Source organism: Athene noctua, chromosome 5 (genome assembly GCF_965140245.1).
Source record: "Athene noctua chromosome 5, bAthNoc1.hap1.1, whole genome shotgun sequence".
NCBI classification, from domain to species: domain Eukaryota; kingdom Metazoa; phylum Chordata; class Aves; order Strigiformes; family Strigidae; genus Athene; species Athene noctua.
Window position 1 is genome coordinate 30,167,938 of NC_134041.1, and position 23,857 is coordinate 30,191,794.

General features: G+C 50.3%; 1 protein-coding gene across 2 annotated transcripts in view; it reads right to left on the bottom strand.

Moving 5' to 3' along the window:
- PBX1 (PBX homeobox 1) overlaps positions 1–23,857 on the bottom strand; it is a 134,348-nt gene that overhangs the window by 24,509 nt on the left and 85,982 nt on the right. For both annotated transcript variants that reach the window (XM_074906892.1, XM_074906891.1), the window contains exons 3-4: positions 3,969–4,213; positions 860–1,050 (exon numbers count right to left, since the gene is read on the bottom strand). In XM_074906892.1, the coding sequence (XP_074762993.1) occupies positions 860–1,050; positions 3,969–4,213 (436 nt within the window). The remainder of the gene's footprint in view (positions 1–859; positions 1,051–3,968; positions 4,214–23,857) is intronic.

Below are 23,857 nucleotides of genomic sequence, written 5' to 3' on the forward strand. Positions count from 1 at the left end.
TGCCAGGGATCCAAAAATAGGAATGCAGTTTTAGATACTTTGACTTTCCCTACTTCCCTCCCTCTTTCCCCTGCTCCTGGGAGCAAGCAATGGAATAGACTCATGGTGAGGAAGCTTCCCATCTGCACCTTGCTGATGACTCCTCTCTCATCACCTTCCAAAGCAAGTAAGTCTCATCTCAAATTACTGCTGTGCCCTCCAGCTCACAGAATAGTCTTAAAACTGGCACCCAGTCCTATGCCTGGGAAAGTGACTCCTGACACCTGGCTCCCCCAGCCAAAGATATCACTGCTACTCTGCAAAGCTCTGTGTTGAGAAAGCACTGCTGGATATATCCTTGGGGAAGTCTGTTCTATTTACAGCTGGGCATTATCTGTCTGCTACCTCTTCCCTTGTACCCCCAGTCTAGTTGCCTCTCCTCCCCATCCCAAACTGCAGTCCAAGCCACAGCCTACATATAACTACCCTGGGGAGTGAAATAATTCTACAGCCAATCTAGAAGGGACAGGGTGGGTGAGAGGATTAGCTTTCATCCCTAACTGAAGTGCACATTTTCACTACAGAAGGCTGTTCGAATATACCATATAATCTCCTTTTGCCACAGCAAAACCGGGATGTGCAATTCTTAAGATACAACTGGGAGCCTCCCTGAGACAGACACTGGATGTCTTGAATTGCTGTCCCCTACCTGCTGAGCCACAGGCAACTAAAGGAAGGTGAACAGCCACTGTGGCTCAAGACCAAGAGACATGGCCCTTCAGAGGCACCTCAATTCAGCCCAGAACCTCAAAACACCTCCCCCCAGCCTGAATAATACTGCACGGTGGGTGGGGAGAAAGGCTTTGTGGAGCGAACTCACCGTGCATCCAGAAATCGGGAGCGCAAGATCATGACGGCTTCACACGTGCTTTGCTTCAATTGCATCTGGATGGAGCTGAACTTGCGGTGGATGATGCTCACCATCCGCTCTATCTCCTTCGGTGAGATAGGTCGGGTCCGGCTCTGCTCACGCAGCAGGTTCATCACGTGGGTGGTGAATTCATTGCATGCCTGGGATGGCAAGAAAAGCAAAAGAAACCCCAGGATCGGAAGGTCATTCGATGGCGTCAAGGACAGCACAGAGGCAACACTGCTAAGGACAGAGAGGCAAGTGGAGGCCTCAATGGCTGGGGCTTTGTAGGGCAGACCCAGAACAAGAGTGGGTTGGCTCTTGGGAGAGAGATAAATTTCTCTCATCTGCTGAGCAGAGGGCATGAGACTCCCAGCAAACATGCTGAAAAAGGAAGGAACCAACTTTTTTGCTCTCAGGGATCATGGATGGAGCTGGGGCAGGTGAAGCCCTAGGACTCATGTAAAGCATGAAGCAGTTCCAGTCACTGTTTTTCTGGATAGGACTGGAGGACCTGTAGATGTATCTGAGGAGGACCATGAACCTTTTTACCCAGTGTCCCTCCTCCCGCTGCTCCAGCTGGACACCAGCACCACATGTCCTGCAGAGCCCCTCATGCTTCAGAAGAGCAGTTCCCAGAGAGACGCAGCCCTGTTCTGCACTCTTAGCACATCAGATAAGAAGTAAATAATGATGATAATTAAAGCTTGAGTGAGGCAGGAGCCCTGACAAGTAAGGGCAAGCAGGTAGCAATCCCAATTAGTTTGCTGCTGGCACAGCACTGTCTGGCTGCTCCCACTGTCCCCATGCTGTGCTGTGAGGACAGGGCAGCGAGAGGAGTAGGGGAGACAAGGGAAGGATTTTGAGGCCGCTCCATTTGTCCATCCCCACGAGCACCTCACAGGCTCAACAGGATCCTCTGATTCCCAGAACTGAGCCCCAAAAACCAGGCTGAGAGCAGCACTTGGACACCAATGGCTCGAGAAACCTTTGGTGCTCCTGAGACACAGGCAGCTGCTCTGGGCACAGCATTCCCAGTTCCCATCCTGTGATGGGGAAAAAGGGGCTAGCAGGGGAAAGAAACACTGATTTTGTGGACTAGCAACATGGGCTTGACTTACTATCTCCCACCCCACTCATTCAAGCTGAATCCCCCATCCATGGCTCAGACCCAACAAGGAGATGTCCCTGAGGCCAGCAGAGCCCCTCCAATTGCCCATCACCAGCTTCAGCTGACAGCTCCCATCTCCTAGTGTGAGTGCTGGCTACGAGAGCTCTCAGCCGGGTGCTTCTTTGCTCCCTGACACCCGAGCAATTTCAGCTCGTCTCCTCTTGGCATGAAATAAGGAGCATTAAAGGCAAAATTGCCAGCGAGCGCAGTGCTGTCACAGCAGCAGCCAGACACCGTGAGAAGCCAGGCGCTGAGCATCCCCAGCCACCAACAATGGGACTGGAGAGAGGGGAGTGGAGGTTGAGAAACCCTGAACCCTGGTTTTGCAGGACTGTGGGCAATGATACTGGAGATGTGGACCGGCACAGCCATTTGCAAAACAACTCAGTGGCAAAACCAACCCCATCAGTGGGTTGTGAGGGAGAAAGATGTGGTCCATCTCACCCTATGGGACTGGGATAAAGGCTTCTCTCACCTGGGTGTCCCTTTGGGGAGAAAAAATGATGAGAAACAAAATCAGAAAAACAAACAAACAAAAATCCCACCCAAGGGGAGGAAGGAGCAGAAGGTCCTTCCCTGAAGCCCGTCTCTGGCTCTGCTCTCCGTGGGCCTGGGTGGCAGAGGACATGGGGTCTCTCTCCCCCTCTTCAGCCTGGGGTCTGAAAGATGAGCCCTTACGTGTTCTCCACTCCTATCCACATGAGATAGTTGAGGCTCCCTCAACGCTGCACCACCCCATCTCTGTGCCTTGAAAGAGTGACAGCAGGGGCTCAGGACAGCCACCAAAGGTCATGCTTCCAACCTGCCCCCTGCCTGCTCACTGGGCCCTTCCACCCTTCCTCCTCTAATGCTCTTCCAAAATGTCTTTCATGGTGTGACCACACTCGGATTCTCCAACACCAGAGCCCTGCCTGGCCACCCTGACTCCAGCTCCAACACAGGGGCACCCATCTAAGGTAGCTCCACATCACCTCTGGGTGTAGGTCTGAAGATGCCAACCAGCACCCTCAGCTTGGGCAATGTGGCACCTGAAGAGGCGAGACATCCCCCAGCCCCACCAAGCACCAGTTACTGGGTAAAACGGGGCCTGGGTTGGCTCGCCCCTACAGGCCCTGGCACCAGTGGCTGCTCATAGCCCCGTCGCATCGGCAGAGATGGTGTTAAACCATGGACCTGAAACTCTGCCTGGCCCCTGGCCGCAGAGCCCATTGTGCACCCAAAAAGCAGGGATGCTTTCTTGCTTGCACTTCATAAACCACAACTTTGGGGTAGAAACCACATTCATCACAAGGGCAAGCCGCACAACAGCAAAGAGAGGTCTGCAAAACATCTGGAAGTGTTTGAAAGAAACTGGCTTTGAGCGTTAGCCTGCGAAGCTTTTCATGCAATTGTCAGTGTTACCAATAGCTGCATTCATGACCCAAATAGTGTTTTTTTTTTCTTAAGAATCATTTTCCACAAGAAAAAAGACAATTTTTTTTTTTTCTAGAAAAAAGAACTTTTCAAGCAGAAAAAGTATTCAAGGAAAATTTTGATTCAAGCCTTGCTTGGGAAACTGCTTGCACTGAGGCCAGCACTTCAAAAAGGACTCCCCCTTCATAGGGCCAATTTTTGGCAAGATATTAGGGGAGGAGTGAAAAGCAAAAATCAAAGGGGCAACCCATGCCGAGCCTATTCTCATGCCACATCCCAGCACAAAACCCCAAAAAATCACGTTTCAGTCCAATACCAAGCAACAGTTTGCACTTGCCCATACACTCCTAACAATAGATGTCAGTAGTGATCCAGGCTGTGCACATCCATGCCGCGGTGCCGGCGGCTCTCCCGGCTGCTCCAGCTCCTGTTCCCACCATCCCATGACCACCACCCCTGGGCAGCCCTGCCCTCCGTCGCGAAGGAGCCTGTTACCTGCTCATACTTCTCCAGCTCCGTGTGGTAGATCTGCCGGATCTGGGAGAGTTTGGCTCTGTAGTCAGAGTGCTCCACCGAGTTGTCTGAGCCAGCTCCTCCTGATGCAGCGGCAGCAGCGGCAGCAGCGGCTGAGCCACCTCCTTTTTCAGGGCCTGCTACTCCCTCGGCCAGGAGCATGTTGTCTAACCGCATCAGCTGGGGGTCCGTGGGCTCCTCTTCCTGTGCTCCCCGGATGCTCAGCACTGCAGGAGACACAAAGGGGAGAGAAAAGCCTGAGCTGCACTTGGGGCTTAATTCGGGGAAGGGGATACTCATCCCGGGTTGGACCAGCAGGACTCAATCCCCATCAACAAGGTTTTTCTTCCTTTCCCAAGGGTACCCCAACAGGCAGTCTGCATCCTAGTGCTCATCACTGAGGGCAGCTTCTCAGCTCTTCAGCCCAGCAGTAGTGACAGGGACAATCCAGCTCCCCACTCTCCTCCCTGCCTCTTCCCCTCCTTTCCGCAGGGAAGAAGTAGGGCAGAGCCAGCAGAGAGCCCACCACAGAAATAACCCAGAAAGCCACACTTTGCATTCAAATATGCGGCAAAACTGCTAGCAACACCAACCAAAAAACCAATAAATGTACCCATTCTTGCTGCCAGAAGTGATAGAGACCATATCCCAACTCAAGCATGTGATGGGAAGCTGGGAGTCTCTAGCCCAGACCTCAGCTCACCTAGGGGTCCTCTCATGTCACGTAACACATCATTTAAAGCCTGATCCTGCACCATTTGTATCAGCCATCAACCCCAGATGGCAGAAAAAGACGCAGAGTCCAGGGCTGACCATGCCTCAGTCTCCCCTATTTTAAATACAGATGGAAAGGGCTTGCCAGGCTATGCTTTTAGCCACGGAGTGGAAAAACAAGCAAAAATATGTATAAAATAAATTATATTCTTTGGAAAATGTCTTTTTTTTAGAATCCAGTTGTTCCATTGAAGTCTAAACTATGCTAAGAAAAGGGGCCACAACAAATTAATCCTCCTGGAGCAACTTTCCAAGGAGAGAATTTTCCTCCCATCTGTACTTTCCACCTCAATTATTGCTTTGAAAGTCCTTCTCCTTCAAGGGCTTTCCTGCAAAAACCACATGGGAGCATCCTGACCACTCGGGATGTCCCAGGTCTGAAGGATGGCGGTGCCCTACGTGCCTGCCATGTGTCCCCCCCAAGGTCTGTTTGAATACAGAAGCATAGGAGATTTCCACATGCACACAAGCACAGGTGTGTGCAGCTGCAAAAGAAATAAAATAAACAAATCCTTGATGCATGAATAAAAAAGGCATTTCCTCAGAGAAATTAATTTTATTTCCCCATCTTGTCCGGCACAGGAGCTCAAAGCACTTTGTAAACACACATACCTTCCCCAAGCACACGCTCATGCACATCCAGAGCTGGGTAAGATTTCATGGATTTTAATAAAGTCGTTCCCATTTATACCCAAAATGAATTTGACCCTCAGAATCTGCCGCACGAACAAGAGGAAGTGATTTTCCCTGTCATTTAAAAAAAAAAAGTCTAAAATCAGTTGGCAATAAGAAGTAAAACCAGAGCAGTTAAAATACCTGGGCAAAAACCTAGTACGGTCTTCCTCACTCTGAAGTAAGTTAAAAGATATAGCTATTATAAGTATAAAATGAAAGTAAAAGACCCTGTTGAGAGGTTTGGCTAACATTAAAAATAACTTTTTTTAAAGCTTCAAACTCTGCTGAAATAATTATTTTCAGGACTCTAGCATTTATGGGCATTTTTGTGATTAAAACATTCATTGTCAACAAAGGTGGGAAGGTCAGGGGGAAAGAAAAGATAGAAAAAAGCCCAACAATAGTAAATTTGCCAGTGAGATCAGCTAATAATAAATAACTTCACGCTACAGAGAATCAGTTTCTATACAGAAGGATGGCGGCATAGTGCCAAATTGGGAACTGGGTGCCAGTTGCTGAGCCCCGAGGAAACAGGACTGGCATTTCCCTGCACCGTGGAAGGCTTCCCATGGCACCACCAGCACCCAGCCACGTGCTTCGCCAATGAATAAATCCGAGGGGAGAGGTCAGATTTCGTCAAGAAAATCTTTTGGGGTCTGCTGTCCATAAACTGAAATGAGAGGTAAAGGTAAGCCAAAAACCTTAAAAGGACAAGAGTAAAGTGGGGAGATGACAGGCCATATGGGTGAGAGACAAACTTGCTATGAAAAAAAGAGATCAAATTCCTATTTTTCCAGGGCAAAAAAAAAATCACTAAATTAAAGCACATCAAAAGCCCAAATACAAATGGAAAGCAATACATGTAAAAAAAAAAAACAAAAACCAAAACAAAACCAAAAAAACCCACCCCCCTAATAAACAAATCAAAAGCGGAGTTGCCGAAGCAGGTGCATCTGGATTTCAAAAGGGAAATATTTTTAGATTAAAAATCTCAGGAATCATTGACCTGACAGGTAGGCACAAGTGATTAATTAGTTTATGTTTAGAGAGCTGCTTCCTGATGAAAAGCACTGTATAACCCCTAAGCTTCATCACTGTGCAACATGCACAGACCAGCACCCGCTGGGTGTGTGCATCCCGAGCATCTGACGGACGCACATCCCTGCAGCAGAGAACCGAACCCAGCCAGGGGCTATGTGAAGATAGCCTGGGCTTGGCTTCCCACTCAGAATAAGGCTAGAGAGTAAATAAATGGAAAGGCCAATGTGTCTAAGCAGAACGGATGCTGCCTATTTATCCCTAGAAGGCTGGGCTCAGCCAAGGAGAAGACAAAATGATTATTTAAAAGCTCCTTTTTTATCTTCCCGGCACTGTCCCTGGCTCCAACACACCTTCTGCCAGATTGCCTGGGGTACTGGGCTCCTCAGCAGCTCTGACCCTCCAAAATGCACCCCCCCACCCCCCCCACCGTGACGGGATGTGGCTCCTGCTCTGCCAGCTGGGGGGGCTCGGGGTGAGCCAGTACAGGAAGCACCAGACCTGCAGTGCCTGGGCGGCGGATCGCAAAAGGCCCCCACTCTCCCCAGGCTGCTGGCTTTCCCACCAAATTAAAATAAAATAAATTAAGCAGAATGACCCTTGGCGGTCCAGTAGCAAGCTGGAAACAAGGGGCTGCGGCTGTGCTCTTGCCTGTGCCCCAGCATCCTCAGGACCCGCCATTTGCTGCTTATGATTAAAGAGGAAAAAAAAAAAAAAAAAAGGAAGAACAAGAAGAAAGATAGCGACTGGCAGCCGGGGGGAGGAAAATTCATGCAAGACTTTCTGTCCTTGGCCGCTTTCCTGCTGGCTTGGCAGCCCTGGAACTGCGACAAATGCCGCTAGAGGGTGCTCAGCCCTCGCTGAGGTCCCCTGCTGCCTCAAAATGCATTTTTATAGATATATATATATATGCACACATGCAAATATATATATATATATATATGGATATGGATGCATTTTAATAGCAGAGCCAAGACACGTGCCTTGTTCCCGCTTGCACCACTGCAAAACGGCGCCTGGCTGTCCGTGGAGGGCAACCGAGGAGCACGGCTGTAGCAGGGTCACCGTCACCAATGCCAGCAGTGGGAGCAGCTGGGGACCGCCAAGTCACCAGCTTGCAATCCGGTCACAGACGCCACCAGGGTCACAGAGACCCGTTCCAGCAGCTGGGAAATGGCTCCCGGCTCACACACTCGCTCCTTCTCCCTCTTGAGGAAGGTATCACAGCCACGGTGTGCAGGGGACATCATCCAAGTCCCAGTCCTGGGCTGGCTCGGTGGCGTGGCTGCGGTGCGGGACACACGGAGGCAGTGGCAGGTCTGGCCACAGAGAATCAGGCGAGGAGGAAAAGCCAAAAATAGCTCCCCGGCTCCTTGCCCGCCCTGTGATTCAGGGACAGGGGATGGAAACTGCATCGAATTGCCAAAGCTTTCAGATGCTCCAAGATGTTTCCCACCAACCTGGGCATCTCCGAGGAGCACCTGCAGAGCAGCTAGCTCCATGCTCGCATGAGATGGGCAGCCAGCACCCGAAACGTGTCTGTGTCCCCACACCACAGTACTTGTGCCTGGTGTCCCCGCATGCTGGGGTGTCCCCACAGCTTGACGTACAGCTAGGGTGCGTGGCACAGGGCAGGAGAAACAGCCCTTGCCAGCCATGGTGGTGGTATATGCCTTTGAAACAGACTACAGCATGAGGATGGCCTGGGGCTGTAAAGACACCCAAGAAATCCACAAAAGTGGGTACCAGGCTCCATGCCACCATCCCTTATTTACTCCTTTTTCTCGGGAGCATTGTTCCAAAGCGACCTGAGAAGCCAGCTCAGCTGTTTCTGCACACAGCCACCTCTTTTCTCCAAGGCCATCCTGAAATGCTTCAGATTAGCAACTCCGTGCTCTCCACCCCTTCCAAACCCTCCAGATCAGAGGTGGGCAACACAGGCAGAACAACATGATGAAGGCAATCAAACATGATGGGGGTGATGGCAGCAGCTTAGCAGGAGACTGTGGCTCAGCAGTGACAACAGAAAAGAATGCTCAAACCTCCAAGCTCTACCATTCGTGTAGAAAGGGCAATTTATCTTAGTGTGGTCAGTGTCCTCAAGCTGAAAAGATGCAAGAAGCAGGGGACTGTCCCAGTCAGACTCCCAGCATGGGACATACCCACTCACAAGGGGATGCAGACTGCAGCGGTACAGCATTCCCCACCATTTCTCATCCTTGCGTCTCCCCTTGGGTGCTACTGCATGTGTGTATGCTCATCCCCAGTTACGTGCGGGCCAGGACTTCCGGGATGGAAGCTGAAGACCAAGCAGAAGACACCAAAGGAGGCTAAGGCAAGGTGGAGCTGTGAGAATAGACTATTCAGGGATGCAATGGGGACATCTTAGAAGAAGAAGACATAGTGAATGACACGAAGCCAACCCAGCTTGCGATGATGAAAGAAGAGGTTCCCCCAGAGCTGGCCTGGCCGTTGGTTCCTCAACTGCTGACTTCAGCAGTCAAAACCGCGGTCCCATGAAATCTGCTGTGACTGCCTGGTTAAGATCCCCTCCAAACACATGAGGTGGCAGCAACTCTACAGCTCCGTTTGCTGACACCACCAGCCAAGGGCTGGTCCCAGCGGCTGGACCTTTAAACAAACCCACCCTAAAAAGAAACCTGCTGTGTGGTTTTAATGAGTACAGGAGAAATGCTTACCCTTCTGCCCAAGATGGGCTGCTTCTGGACAGGTTTTCTTGTGGTTGTTTCTCCCCCATTCCCAACTTGCTGAATTGCCTTTCCAGGGGGACATTTTAAAGGAGAAGGAGATTTCAAGTAAATGATTGCAACTTATCGAAAATAATGTGCTACTTAGCATTGGAGACAAGCATCCTGGCAGGCAGAAATGGGAAGCAGTGCTGGAGCAGATGGGAGTAATTAGGTTGTGATTTTCAGAAGGGTTTTCTTCCCTGCCTCCACTGTGCCGAAGATGTACTGGGGGGGGGGGGGGGGGGAACAATCCACCCAACAACAGTTTCAAGAGAGGAGGACAATTCTTCCACCGAGCTGTGAGCTGGCCTTTGGTGCGACCTTCTGGTAGGGAAACCAGAGATGCCTGGCATGGCAGTGCCACTGGTGGAGCACTGCAGGCTGCTCTCACTGTCCTCTTGCACACCCGCAGGTGGGATGAAATGCCTCCTTTCCCACCAAGGCACTCATCTGCCACTGAAGCATGGACGTTTTATTTGTGCATCAGATGGACAAGGTCTAGCCCAAATCCTTTCCTGGACTGGTGGGTGCCCCTGCGGGGTGATATGGACAACAAAGGCATGGAAGCTCCTCCCCAGGTACCCCAAAACTCCTGCACAGACCCATGCAGCATGTAGCTGGACTCTGAAACACACATTGAACATCATCCTTCTTCTGACCTTTTGCAATTTAATCATCATACACAATACTGACTTGGGCTCATGGAGACCCAGCTTCAGGAGTCACACTAGCTCACTGTTTTTCTTTAAACATACGTTGTTACATCTCCAGGTCTAAAACAACAGCCAGCAAACAGAAGCACAGCCATGATGTCACCAAATGCCCCTGCAAACAAAACCAGTAACTAATCACCTTATTTTAAGCCAATCTCAATATATCCTGGAGCCTGAGTCTACATTTGTGAACACTGAAGATCAACAACACTGAACTTGGTACAAAAATACTCCCATTTGCCTCATATTTGAGGACAGGTACACATTAAGTGGCTTGCAGCTGGCTGTCTGGATCCTCCATGTACTCATACACGTAGTCACAACCAAGTCAGCAGAGTTGGGGATTGCTTCCTCAGCTCATCCATGATGGCATGGGCTTGAGCTGCTCTTCCCAAACTTTCTTTGTGCAGAAAAGCCCCCAGACCCCATGCACCTATGTAAACTCCTGTTCTTTTTCTGATGCAACTATATTTGCAGCCTACTTTCTTCTGCAACAGCAAACCCCAGACACAAAGGAAAACCCAGTGTCTTGGATCTTATCTTTAAACACAAAGTCACCTTCAAGACCCTGTGCTCAGAATGAATAAATAAACTCTCAGAGCTTTGTGGAGGATACTAAAGCTCCTACAGATGGGTCTGCACACTGCCAGTTCAAGGGTCCATGTGACAGACAGCAATGTAAATGTCTCCTCAGCAAAGTATATGGTGTCTACCCTTAAATGGGTATCAACAGTCCGGGTAACCAAGGTGGAACACTTCAATATTAAGTAATCACAGGGAGTTTTAAACCTCAGTTGGTATTTTCACCATGTTTACATAAAGCCACTGAGAAAATCAACATCAAAACACAAACAGCTATTTCTAACATAAACGGAAGCTGGAATTTGCAAATACACTGACACACACCATTCCAGGAAGTGGGAAATAAGAGAAGTTGGGGTTTTTTTCCTTAAAATTGACATAAAAGTTCTCCTCCTTGCTCCAACCTTTCCAAAACTTACAAATGGATGAACAGATTTTTGCTCAGATTTTCCAAAACAGGCTGCTGTGAGATGAGACATGGAAAATTTCAGCTGGCAAAATGGCTTTTTGTGCATCTACTTATTTATTTATTTCCCAGAAAAAGAAGGAACATCGTGAAACCAATGGGCCATTTCTGTCACCAATTTTCACAGTCTAAAGCCATAAAACAAACCAAAAATCCCAGAAACGAATCAAGAAAGAAGGTAGTATTCACAAGCACTGCAAAGCCACCCTGGACCCTCACAAAGCCACCTCCTCTCCCAACACAGGAGTGTCTATCAGGGCTGTTTGGAAACAAAGCACTTGAACTAATTTGTGAGATACTTTTAAAGGTGGAGAAGTGTTCATTCAGTCCATAAAGCACACAAAATTGCTATAAGATATGTACTATCACGGAGATGGTAGCAAATCACATCAGTTCAAAGTAATGGCCCATCTAGACCCAGAGGCCAACTCCAGTTGTGGCCAACAAGCCCTACTGGAGAATCAACCAAGGCCGTGACCAACAGCAGAAGCATCAGATGTTCATGGCAGTGGCATTTCCCCCCAGCACCCTCCTACCCACCACCAGTTCTGGGAACTTGCATTGCAATCCAAATTCAGATCAATCAAAAATGTTTCCTGAACCGAAAATGAAATCTTCTCCTCCCATTTCATGTTATCCTTTTCCCTCTCCCTCTTTCTTTTTTAATAAAAATTTGGGTCAATTTCAAAACAACCCAAATGCTTTAAAAAACAGTAACTTCCCATCTTTTGGGGGTGGAAGAGTCCAAATTATTTGCTGAATCCAACCCAAATTAAAAAAAAACCCTCTGAATTACCCTCAAACTGTATTTTTGGGGTGTGGGAAAAAGGAGAAAGGAATTTATCACATGCCAAAAAGTTTCTCAGCTCCCAGCAGCAGCTCTCCATCACTTCAGGAGGATGCAGCTTGCATGTGCCACGGCAGTTGCAGAAGAAAGACATATATTTCAGAGTGCTGGCAAAGAATCTGCACCAGTTTTTCTCCTAACCCCATCCCAAATGCCAACTGGGTTGCCATAGCGAGCGAGGATCTGGCAGCAAAATGATCAAAAGGTCTGGAAAATTATCACTAACACACTGGAGTGGAAAAAAATCCCCCCAAAACTGGAAAATGATCTAAAATAGCAACAAAAATAAGGCACAATGTTGCAGAGATTATTGAAAACCAGATTCCCTGAGAAATGTTGACTCCACAGGAAGCTGAATGAACACAGATGAGCTTGTCTTCTCAGTCTTTCCCTGCATCCTGCTCCTGCCGACCAGTTTATCTCATAACTAATAACTGAGCAAGGCATGGAAGTTTCTGACCGCATCCCCGCATGCCCAGTTATTGCTACACTGTTGTCGAACAAAACATTGCAGATCAAATTTAAGTATTTTCTATTTTTCTCTTTACAGTCCTAACACCACAAGCTGTGGGTCTACTCAGGGATGCTTCACTGTAGGCTGGTGGTCAACTCCCACTACCTTCGGCAGCGAAACTTCCAGCTGTAATTTTCACATCTGAAATTTGGGGGCAGGTAGCACTCAGAAGCCAGAGCTGATTGAACCTTTTGCACCACAAGCAGATCGTCAAACAGAGGTGGTTTAGTAGCAGAAAGCAGTCTGAAGTGCTCGAAAACATTAAAAACAAGCCAACCAAAGCCAAATGCCCTACCATGGACAAACCACCTCCCCCCCCCAGTTAGAGCAGATTCAAGCCCAACTTTGCCACATCCTACTGAGCAGCAAACCCTCACAACTCCACCTAATTAAGCAAATCAACTTCACGTCTCCCAGTAACCCTCTGCAAACAACACATCACCTTAGAGCCAAACTCTGGGCACAGAGGGGTCAACCCTGTCTTATCGGCACTCTTCCCTTAGAAGAGCATGGATAAATTTTGGCTGCACACAGTTCCCCCCCACCATCCTATTGAGCACCCCACACATCCCCAGGCCAGGCTCATGATCTGGCCATGAAGTAGGCTGATGTGAGGGAGCGATGCTAAAGTGGGCTGGAGCAATTCCGTGTTCGGCTTATCTCACAAAGCAGTTTTCCCCTTTCTAAGCAGGGCAGGATTAGCAGGCTCCAGTTACAGCTGTGAAGCCTAATCAATCCCTTATCTGCATAGGCAAACCCAGCACATCTCAAATTCTCCAGCCATGTCGACCACACCGTAAGGGAGAGATTGTCCATGGCCACCCAGCCTCCTCCATCTCACCCCAGCAGTAGGGGACAGGGACCGGGACCGAGACCAACCTCCAGCTGCTCAGAGCAGCAGGCGCAGGAGATAAAGGAAAGCAGGGTGAGATTCAGCATTGCTCTGCTGCTGGGCCAGATTTGAGCAGAAGATGTAACCCAGCTAATTGACCACAGGCTGGCCTGGCTCAGGGGAGCAGCATCTACCGTGGAGAAAAGCCAGTGGCTGGGGTGGTAAATTGGCATTACAGGCAGTGGAGGGGAGGAGGATTATACAAGCATGCACCACATAACCCCCATTTCTCACACCTCTTGGAGCGTGTTTGGGATTTTTTCCAACCCTGGATTGTGATATGGGGCAAAAGCAACAGATTTTGTTATTGTGATGAGGAGAACAGGCAGTTACACACAGGGGTCTGTCTCGGTCCCTCCAAGGGCAGAACCTGCTGTGCCAGGACCCCATCTTCTAGTGGAGTCTGGGTGATGGACCAAACTCCCCTTGGCAGCACGAAGAGAGCCGACTGTCACTGAGGGACAGAGTAACACATCCTCCCCAACCCAGGAGATGGCTCCGACCCGGCGTTTCTCATGCCTGGAGCCAAGTCCCAGCCTGGAACGTGGAGTGGACCTGGGCTCCCTAAGCCCTGCAGGAACAAATCAGCAAACAAAAGATGGGATTGCTCCCAGGGCAGGTCCAGCCATAACCCCCCCTCCTCTTAACGCCAGTTGGGCTGGGATCTGTGAAGTGCTTTGCATATGAATTCTCCTGGCTGAAAAGAAATGGATCCTTTGAATGAGCTGAATCTGCTAATGAGAAGCCGGGGCCTCCAGAGCCCCTCTGAGGACAAGGGTCCTCTTTCGACTGCCCCAGGCCAAGCCCTGAAACCCAAGAACAAACAAAGAGAGGTTTTCCCCCAGAAGGAAGCTGTCTTTCCAGCCTGCTCCCCTCTTGGAAAGGTCATCTCCCCTGGACACGCAGCTCCTGTAAACGGCTGCTGGATGCACAAAGTGACCAGGGCCAAGAGAGTCATAGGTAAAAAGACTGGCGAGAGCCCAAGCTGAAAAGCTGCATTTCAGATTCCCTTCTCCTGCAATCTTTCAGAAAAGATAACATGTAAGACTCCATCCAAGGAAAGCTGGCTTGGAGCTCGTTAAATGGCAATATCCCATTCAAGTCTCGGGTTTTCTAAAAAATGTGAAGGTACCCGCTGCCCATCAGAGAGCTGAGAGTGCTGATGCATTGATGGCCTTGTCATGGGCTAGATTTGGGATTTTCTGCAATACAGGAGAGATTTTTCGGGTCTCAGAGCCAAGACATCACAGGAAATACAGGTTTTTTCCTCCCTTTCTCTCTCACAAAGCAGGCAGCACAGAACCACGACAGACATCTGTACCAAAAGCTGGGGACAGACATGTAGCAGCCTCCCACTGCAGAGCACCCTGGGGCCATGCCCTTTCCCTTCACTGCCAAGGGACCTCCCTGCCTCCTGCTTACTTCCATTTCCAGCAGCAACCTTCTGATGCAACCCAAGAGCTAAGCATGGCCCTTGTCACTCTTCTGCTTATTTGAAGGCAGCCTCATTCCTCAGTGCTTGAAAAAGGTGTCTGCAGGAACAGTATATCCTTTTTTTTGCAGGCAGACAAGAAGGAAGCAAAATAGAAGGAAGAAGCAACTATTAAGCAAGGACTTTCCACCCAGGATGAAACCTCAAGGATTTTCCAGTAGGAAACCTACTGCCCTGGAGATTGCAGCCACTGCTGAGCACAAGTGGATCAGAAGTGCTGCCATTGGTGATTATCTTCTCTAAGGTCAGTCATGGCCCAGGGTCTCCGCCTTGTGGACTCTGGACAGTGCTCTTCCCTGAGAGACAGCGTCTCCTGTTCCAAATGCATTAGAAACCATCCTTCCCTATGCCCACCTCTTCCCCAGACACAGTACCAGACAATTCAAAGCCCTCTCCAGGAAAAATCTGAAAGCTATATGCCTATGAGGATAGGTCAAGTCCAAAGCACAAGAAGCAACCATAACCAAAGGTACTGGAAATCTCACTCCAACTCCTGTATTGTAACCACCATTTAGATGGAACACATCAGCCACCGGCCAACTTCAGGCACCTACTTTCAGAGGTGACCTGTACTAGGACAGTATCAAGCCACTTCACAGCATTACAGATGTCACCCAGACAGTACCGGAGCCAGTCTCCCTGGAGCTTACATGCATATCACCCCTGTGTGTTTCTGAAGTACCACAGCTCTCCAGGACTAAATGTTCCTCTAACTCCTTGCAGACTTCCCTTTTTACACACATGGCCTTTCTCTCTATGTTATACATAGATCATACTAAAGCCTACCTGAATGTTCCTCTTCCATTTGATTGGTTTCCAAGCTCATCCCACTCACAGCACCACAGAGAGGTCAAGTCTGCCCAAGCATAGACAGTTGTCCATTAAGCTCCCATGGCTAAGACACACTATCTTGATTCCAACTTTGCTGGGATTCAATGATTTTGGGCAAATAAATGAGCACATTTTTTGCACGATGCTCAGTCCATCGCACCACTGTGCCGACCTGCTGAGTCTGGCGTCAAACCCGGTCCTTGAGCACGCCAGACAAAGCCCAACTCTTTGAAAGGCAACAGCCGGTCGGCCGCGTTTTAAGGCCAGAAAACAGCTCTGAACGTTCAGTTCCTTCTTTAAATAGAGGCCCCTTCTGTAAACGATCTGTTTGGACAGGAGGGAGAGTGCTGCAAGAGTCCAAGCGCTTGTGAAATAGGATCGGCTGCCTTCGCTCCCGTTCCATTCAAAACATGTGGGGGGAAGAAAGAAATGCAAAACTGGCAAGGCAAGAGGGGAAGAGAGAGACCCTGCACCTCCGCACTGCTGGAAGGGTGCAAGACACCAGAGAAAATGGGGAAAATAATTAAAAAGGATCAATTAGTGGCATTTTTGTTTCAAGGTGCCTGAGTGTGTTTAATTATATTCCATGCAAGAGGTTGTTGATGCAGATTTCTGTGCTGCGTGGCAGTGGTGTAACAGGACCCGATTCTGCCTTCTACCCTGGACAACCCTGCTTGGGGTTTTACCACCAAGTTCACCCGTCCGCATGGTTCAGCAGCACCCTCAGGCAGAGGGGGGCTGACACCCAGCCCCACGGTGCACTGGCCAGGCAGACAAGACACAGCTCCCCCCTGCTCCTGTGAGAGAGGCCCCTGCCATAAACAGAGAGGAGATTAAAAAGGGAGAAAAAAAAAAAATCTTTGCCCGACTCCGGCTGCGTCCCAGATCAAAGATCATCTCCAGCGAGGCCATCTGGTCCTTGTAAATGTAAAACCAAATTGAAAGCCCTGCCCTCACCTCCTCCGACTCCCTCGGTAATATTGCTTTTACTGGCCAGGGAAGGAGCTCGCAAAAGGCATCTGTATGTAATATAGAGTCTTCGTGCAGCTGGGCTATATGTTTGTGACCCCCCTCTTTGTTAATCATGAAGCAGAGGTAAATGTTTTCTTTGGATCTCCAGAGGCCCTGTTATTCCCAGGGGCTTTGGTAAGAGCTTGCAGCAGCAACCCTGGGATGGAGGAGGGCTGCTCTGCACCCCCATCGCTTCTCTGCAGCCAAGGACTGGGTTGTCATCCCTCTCCTGTTTTAGAAAGGGACACACCAGGAGGGGAAAATGTTCCCACCATCGCCACAGTGTCCTCACCATGATGAAAGCCATGCAGCACCCTCCTTCCCCAGCCCAAGCAGGTTTCTCCCACCACTGCTCCCTGCCTGGGATGCAAAAGAGGATGCAGAGGCCAGCAAATAAACAGAGAGAAGGAGGAGGACTGTACTGAGCACTTCCAAAAAGGGGATACAATGCATCTGAGTCAAAACTGACTTGTGAAAAACCCCACCATTGCCAACCCAAATACTCCAGGCTTGAAGGGCAAGTGGGATCCGCTATTGAGAGGAGAAAGCTACACGGGAGACGTCGCAGGCAAAGAGGAGGCAGCTTGAGGAATTCCTACCCATCAAGCTTTATTGTGTTATTCCAACTAAGCAGAGACAAAAAGACAAATCTCAGCTCCCTACTTTCATTTATAATTGAACCCAGTCCAGAAGGATGGAGCAAGTACCATCTGTAATGCAGAGTGCATTAGCAGCCGGCAGAATGAAATATTCAAATTACTGTAGGCTACCTCGCATTTTAATGACAGGGTTACAAAAACCTGACTTGTAAGTGGAGATTGGACTGGAAGAACAAAAAGTTTGTTTTTCCAGTGCATGAATTACCCTAACAAAATGTTACTTTCAGGGAAAAAAAAAAGCATTTGCATGGCTAATTCTGCAACATATCCCAACAGGCTCACGAGGAAAAAAAATATTATTCCATTGAGCTATCCTAATTGACGTATTGTCCAGGGAGGTGAAAAAACTCTGGGAAAAAAGGACAAGGCTTTTTCCTTTTGGCTGAAGATACTAAATAAATAGACATAGGTGTGCACAAACTTTACCAACACGTACAGGCCCCGTACGCAGGGATGAGCAGCAGTACGTATGTGCATCCATGGGGTGTGTCGCTGCAATATTTGCATGAGCTGTAGCCTCTTGATGCTGTGCACAATTTGAATATGTAAATCATCCCTGGATTTTTGTGCTCGTGCCTGCGCTGGGATCCATTCGTTTTGATATCGTTAATCAGGGCTGCCGAAAAGCCTGACACAGTAAGTGGCTGTAGCCCCTAGCAGTAGTCAAGATAGAGTGACAGGCTCCATTTAAGATGTCACAGCATATAATAAAGTGTAAAACTATACTTAAAATAAACGAGATAGAAACAATAAACTTGACTCCAGGTTTGAACTTTCTGGGAGAGCAGCAGAGAGATGCGAGCACACGCGTGTGCAAGCAGGCACAGGGCTGGAAAGGAGAGTCCCCCACCAGCCTGCCACCCAGGGGAGAGTGAGGAGGGCTGCCTCCCATGCTCTCTGAAGGAGCTGAGCTTCTCAGCAACCCACGATAACAACCAGTTCGCATGTGGGACATCTCTAAACTTCTGGAGGTGGATGTTACGAAGGAGGAGGAAGACAAAGAGCCGTAACTGGGATCTGCTGGGGACCTCATGAGGGGATGGCCAGGCCACAATGGGCATTGTGATTCAAGTGAGGAGCCCACCAAAGGGGCTGAGATTTGCTTCCAGCAGCTCAGCAGATAAGAAATGATTTACCCACTGCAGGTGTCACTGCCAGGCACCTGAATGGAGGTTGGGACAGTCTGGTCCAAACCATACTTCCCAGGGAGCATCACCAGCTTCTGGCCACACTCCTGGGGCGTCCCCTCTCCTCCATCCCTAGACAATAGCACCAGGATGGATGGAGAAGTAGCGATGTCCTCAGCATCTCCAGCCGGGGCTTGGCCACATGCCCCAGGACCAGGACCCACAGCAGATGCTGGAGCCCCTCCCTGGCAGGATGAGGATCATGATCAGAATCAGGTCCATGTGGGGCGGGGGGGGGGGGGGGGGGGGGGGCATACTAACAAGTGCAAAAGCCCCATTTCACTCCACAGATCATCTCTCCACACCCCAAAACCTCGTGCATGCTCAATGGCAGCTCTCCGTGCTGAGACAAACCAGTCGCTTTCCCTCCTGCTAAGCAGTTAAATTAGAGAGTATTCAATTAATAACAGCTGAATATTCTGTCACATTTAGGAAGATGTATGGTAAGACAAGCGAGTTGTGATGTCTGTGACAGAAATGATAAAAGTTCTCCCGACACAGCCTGGCAGATACTTGGCTGGAAGAACCGCTTGCTCTCATGGACTTCAACGTCAGCGCAGACACCAGGCCCAGTGCTGCCTTCAAAGGAGAGACACACTCCAAATTGCACAGGAGAACCACTGCCAAAATCGTTTGCAGGCAGCTCCCTCCCGCCCTCCTTCTGGGATCCATCTGAAATGCAGGGACGAGACCCTGGAGAAGACCTTGGCCAAGAGAGGTCCAAGACAGCGCCTGCCAGCCACCACATGGCAAGCAGCACTCAGCAGAAGCTCAAACCCTCCCACGGCACCTAAAGGCTACCCCATGACACTCTTCCTGCCCAGGCTGCCTCAGTTTACCCATCTGCAAAAGGGACAGTGATCATATCGCAAGCAACCCACCCCAGAGGGGAGTGGGGTAGTGCTTGCATGGCACCACAACCATGGGCAAGCTCCTGCCATCTGGTAAGACATTCTCCAACTAATTTATGGATGAAGCGTGGCCAGGGGACACAGAGAAGCTGTGCTCTTGAGGCCGCCTCCTCCTCTTATGGGGGGTTGTTTTTTACCGGTGTTGTTTGCGAACACAGTTTTGTTGCTAAGAAACTACCTTCATATTGCTCGGAGAGCAAAGACAAAGCAACCATCAAAATAACACTGTATTTTGACAGTAGCCAGACCGTAACCATAAATGATCCATTTTCCCCGCTCTCCTGTATGCTCATTAATGTGGGCTAAATACCGTACTCCCATATACAACCCACACCCTATATATACACACATATGGCACATGCAGGCACGGGGGACCCGTGCCCCATGTGCAGGGACTCCATTGCATCCATTCATTCCCCAAGCTAAAGCTGAAGGCATCAGACCCTTAAAGAGGTGGGAGCTCCCCAGGGAGGCCCCACGGCTCCCTTCCAGGCAAGAAGATGGCACAAGGTCTTTAAGTAAGAAATACATGAGAAATAACAGGGAAAAGGTTAAAACCTCTGCCCAAGTCCACAGCAGCTAGCTCTGCATGTCAGCCCCAGTCTGGGCAGAAATGTAATTATCTGTTGGCTTAGGTTTGTTGGGTGGGCTGGGATTGCTTGTTGTGTGGGTTAAGTCCTGGGGGAGAAAAAGTGGGGGAAAAAATAAAACCCATTTGCTGCTCAGTTTCTGAAGTGCTCTGTGCCTCTTGCTGGGGAGATCCTGCCACACAGGGAAGATCAGAGCACCCCTTCACCATCACCTTGACACAGATATGTTCCCAAGCAAAGTCCCTAGGATCCTCAAAACCAGTTTGCCAATGCAACCACCTCCTAGGGCAGGAGAACATCGATGGATCCCAGAAAAGATGTGAAAAATAACACACCTGTCCCCCCCTCCCACCCCCCCAAAAAAAAGGGGGAGGAAAGGGGCAAAAGCACCTCCAGCTGCAGCAGCTGCAGGAAGATGCTTCTTGTGCTTATCCAGGACCATCCAGGATGATGCATGAAGCTAAAAGGTTTTGTGGACACACTGCAGAGAGGTCGGCAGTGCCCTACTCACATCAAAAAGCTAGAGGAAAGTAAATAGCCTGTTAGCAAATGTCCCATATACCAAGAGGGCAGGGGGTAAAGGGCAGGGGGAGAAAAGATGCCCAAGCTGTGCCCACTAACAACTCAGAATGAAAACTGTCTCACCGGAAAGCCTCAGTGTCACAGGAAGCACCCTGAGCAGAGGCAGCATGCTGCAGTCAGGTGCCAGTGAGACAGGCGGAGAAGCAGGCAGCTGCCACACAGGCAGGGACATGGACCTCGGCACCTTGTACCCACCCTGCTGCAAAAGCCCCCCAAGGGGCCACGGACCCGCTGATGCTGATTTACAGGCAGAGAGAAAGGCAGGTGAAAGGCAAGGCTGAAACTGCAACCTGTAGTACCAAGGCAACCCAAAGGGCCTCGTGCTTTTGCAGATCCCCCAGTGCAAGAAAGGATGCCCAGAGTCACAGAACAACTGCAGCGGTTCTACCACCCCAGCAGGACAGCAAACATGGACCTGCTGTCCTCGACCACAAACTACCCATGGCAATCAAGCTCAAGAGCCAACTGAGAGCATGGACTCACGGCCAGAGAGGGATTGCATCAGTCTGCTTTACAGCCCTCAGCATGCACTTGTGCAGACAGCAATGCCTGCAGGCAGGGACCAACGGGGCTTGGGAGAGCAGTGCCCTGCCTTGGATGCTTTTTAGGGCAAGTAAGAAGAAAACTGAAGCCGTTGGAACCGGTCCCGCAATATTTGGGTTGTCTGACTCTTCTCCTAGGGCAGCTGGAGCATGGCTCTGGCTGATGCCTTGCTCAAGCAAAAGACACTCTTGCACATACCCCAAACCCCAGTCCAGCACCGAATGGCCAGTCTCCTGTAGAGTAGCAGCTGGCCACGTGTTCTTTCCCTGCCAAAACCCCGAGCTCCTCCCCACAGTAGGAAAAAAAGGGAAGGGCGAGAAGAGCTCTGTCGAAACCCACCAAACCCCAAACAACATTTCTGCGCAGCAGAACAAAGCCCTTGGAAATCTCTTCTCCGCCTGGGTCCCCCGACCCACATGAAAGCAGCATTTTTCTGGGCTAATTACACAGGCTGCTCTGAGCCTCCTGGTAGAATACAAGCTGCAAAAGCAGACATCAAAGGGCTCCCAATTTTAAAATAAATAGAGAGCAAAGACGGCATGGTCCGTGGGAGATCTCTCCCTGTTGCCTGTGCTGGTTGTCTGGGTTGAATGTTAGGAGGTGACTCAGTTCACAAGACCCCCAGCAATGAAAGCCAAGGGAAGAGGGGGGCAGCTAGTTTTTATTTGCGTGGCATGTTCCCAACAGGCACAGGCAAGGAGGAAGGTTTGGTCCTTTCCAAAGTCACTGCCACACACCAGGCAATGGTGGCTGCCATCACAGCTGGTCTGAGCACCAGCCCCAGGCACTTCATGCCTCAGTTTCCCCAGAGCTGAATGCACCTGGAGCTCCTGAGATGGGACTTTCCAAACAGGTCCTTCACCCTAAAGAACAAACCTTCTAGAGGAGGCCTTGGTCCTGCTCAAGCAGGGTCACAGCCCGCACCTGCAGCTCGTGATGGACAAGAAACCCGAGCTCTATGTTTCCCATTCATTTTGGAGAAAGAGAAGATGCCTTTGCTGTTGGGGGCACCAGCCCCAAACCACTGGCACCCCACAGCCATCTGTCCTGGTTCCTGGCCCAGAAAGCGTCAGGCCCTCCTGGCTTTCAGCAGGACACCCTGACATGCTGGGGCACAATTTGCATTGGAGACGACTGGGGAAGATGAAGCCATCCTACCAGCTTCTCCAGCCTCTACCTTTCACTCTCTCCTTTGGGCTTCATAAGGCTTTGCAGCACAGCCAGTACATGCTCCACAGAGCAACCAACCCTCACTCCTTCTCGCTGATGAGCGCACAGAGATGCCTTCAAAACAGCAAGGCATGACCAGAAATCCTATGGGCCTTCAGGCTGTGGTCCTTCCATGGGCATCAATTACCCAGGAGTGCTGCCACGAGACATTTCTGCAGTGCCTTAGAAAAGGACAGGAGCAAGGAAATCCACAGGGGATGCTCCGATGTTCAGGAAGATCAGCGCACACAAAACTGTCACACGGGATGCCAACAGCACTCCTGAACCCAGCCTGGTCCAGCCTTTGGTTTCCCCACTTCTCCCCCAGCCTTGGCACAGGGGCAAGGAGGAGGGCTGGACCGCACCCCCCACTTCCTCCTAAGGAGGAGAAGGAAGATGAAAGGAATGATGAGGCTGGGATGGCCGAGCATGGGATGTGAGGGGAAGGTGTCAATTAAAGCAATGAGGCCCTCCGCATCCCTGTGCCTGACAGCCAGTCTGAGTGGAGCTGACAGCCGGAGTGCCGGCTGGCTTCCCTGTCGCGCTCACCGGAGCACGCTTCCCCCTACACACCCCCAGCTCCAAACCGGCAAGGCTGGGTCACACGGACACCGGCAGCAGCATGGTGTCCCTTCCCCTGCCCCCAGAGATGCTCCTAATAGTGGGAATTATCATGGTCTGGGGCTTAAGCAGGCCACAGTCAGCCTGGAGGCAGATGGCAGGGAAGTAGTCAGAGCCGGGTGGGATGGCAGAGAGAGAAACCGGATTGTGAAGAAACTGTGCTTCAAGGTCTCAGCCCCTCTGCAGGATGGCATTAACAGGGTGCTGGGATGTGGGGAAGGTGGCAATCCAGCAGACATGGGCTGGCAATTTGCCCCCTGAGCCCTACCACGGGCAGAAGCCTGCATCCCCACTCCCCCTCACCTCCCACCAGGAATCGAATCCCGGGAGCCCCTGCTTCAACCCCCTGTCTGCCCTCCCCGCAGGCTCAATCTGATTACTGCTGATACACATCTCCTCCTGGGCTCCAAAACACGCTCTTCCCAGCTGAAGGATTCACAAGGACAAGGAAAACTTGTCCTGATTGCGGTGTTAATGGTCGTGTGGCCCATGTCATCACCGAAATGGCCTTAGGGGGAGAGCTGATGGGTCTCTGAAGTCATCAGGACTACCCCACCTCATCTTGCTCTCCTTATTAAAACCATTCATCCTGGGAGCTAAATGAATATGTTTCATCTTCAAATGCTGAGACACAACAGCAAGCAGGCAGAGATCTAATAGAACAATACCCATCTAATCATGCCAATTTTTCTCTCCCCATCCTGCCTTCATATTACACACAGGGCCACGAGACCAAGCCAGGGCTGCGGGCAATGGGAGAGGACAGGGCACAGCATGCTCCCAGCTTTGCCCCCACCACTGCACCTCATCCCCCCCATGCCAGGGTCTTTCTCCCTTTGCTGCAGTGGAAAAAGCCCCAGGACTTTTAAACTAATAAGCCCAATAGATACCGAGCCTAACAAGTCTAAGAGAGCCAGGGAAGCAGGGCAAGCCCTCCACCCCCAGCAGACCCCTGCTTCCCATGGGAATACTGCACACTGTACT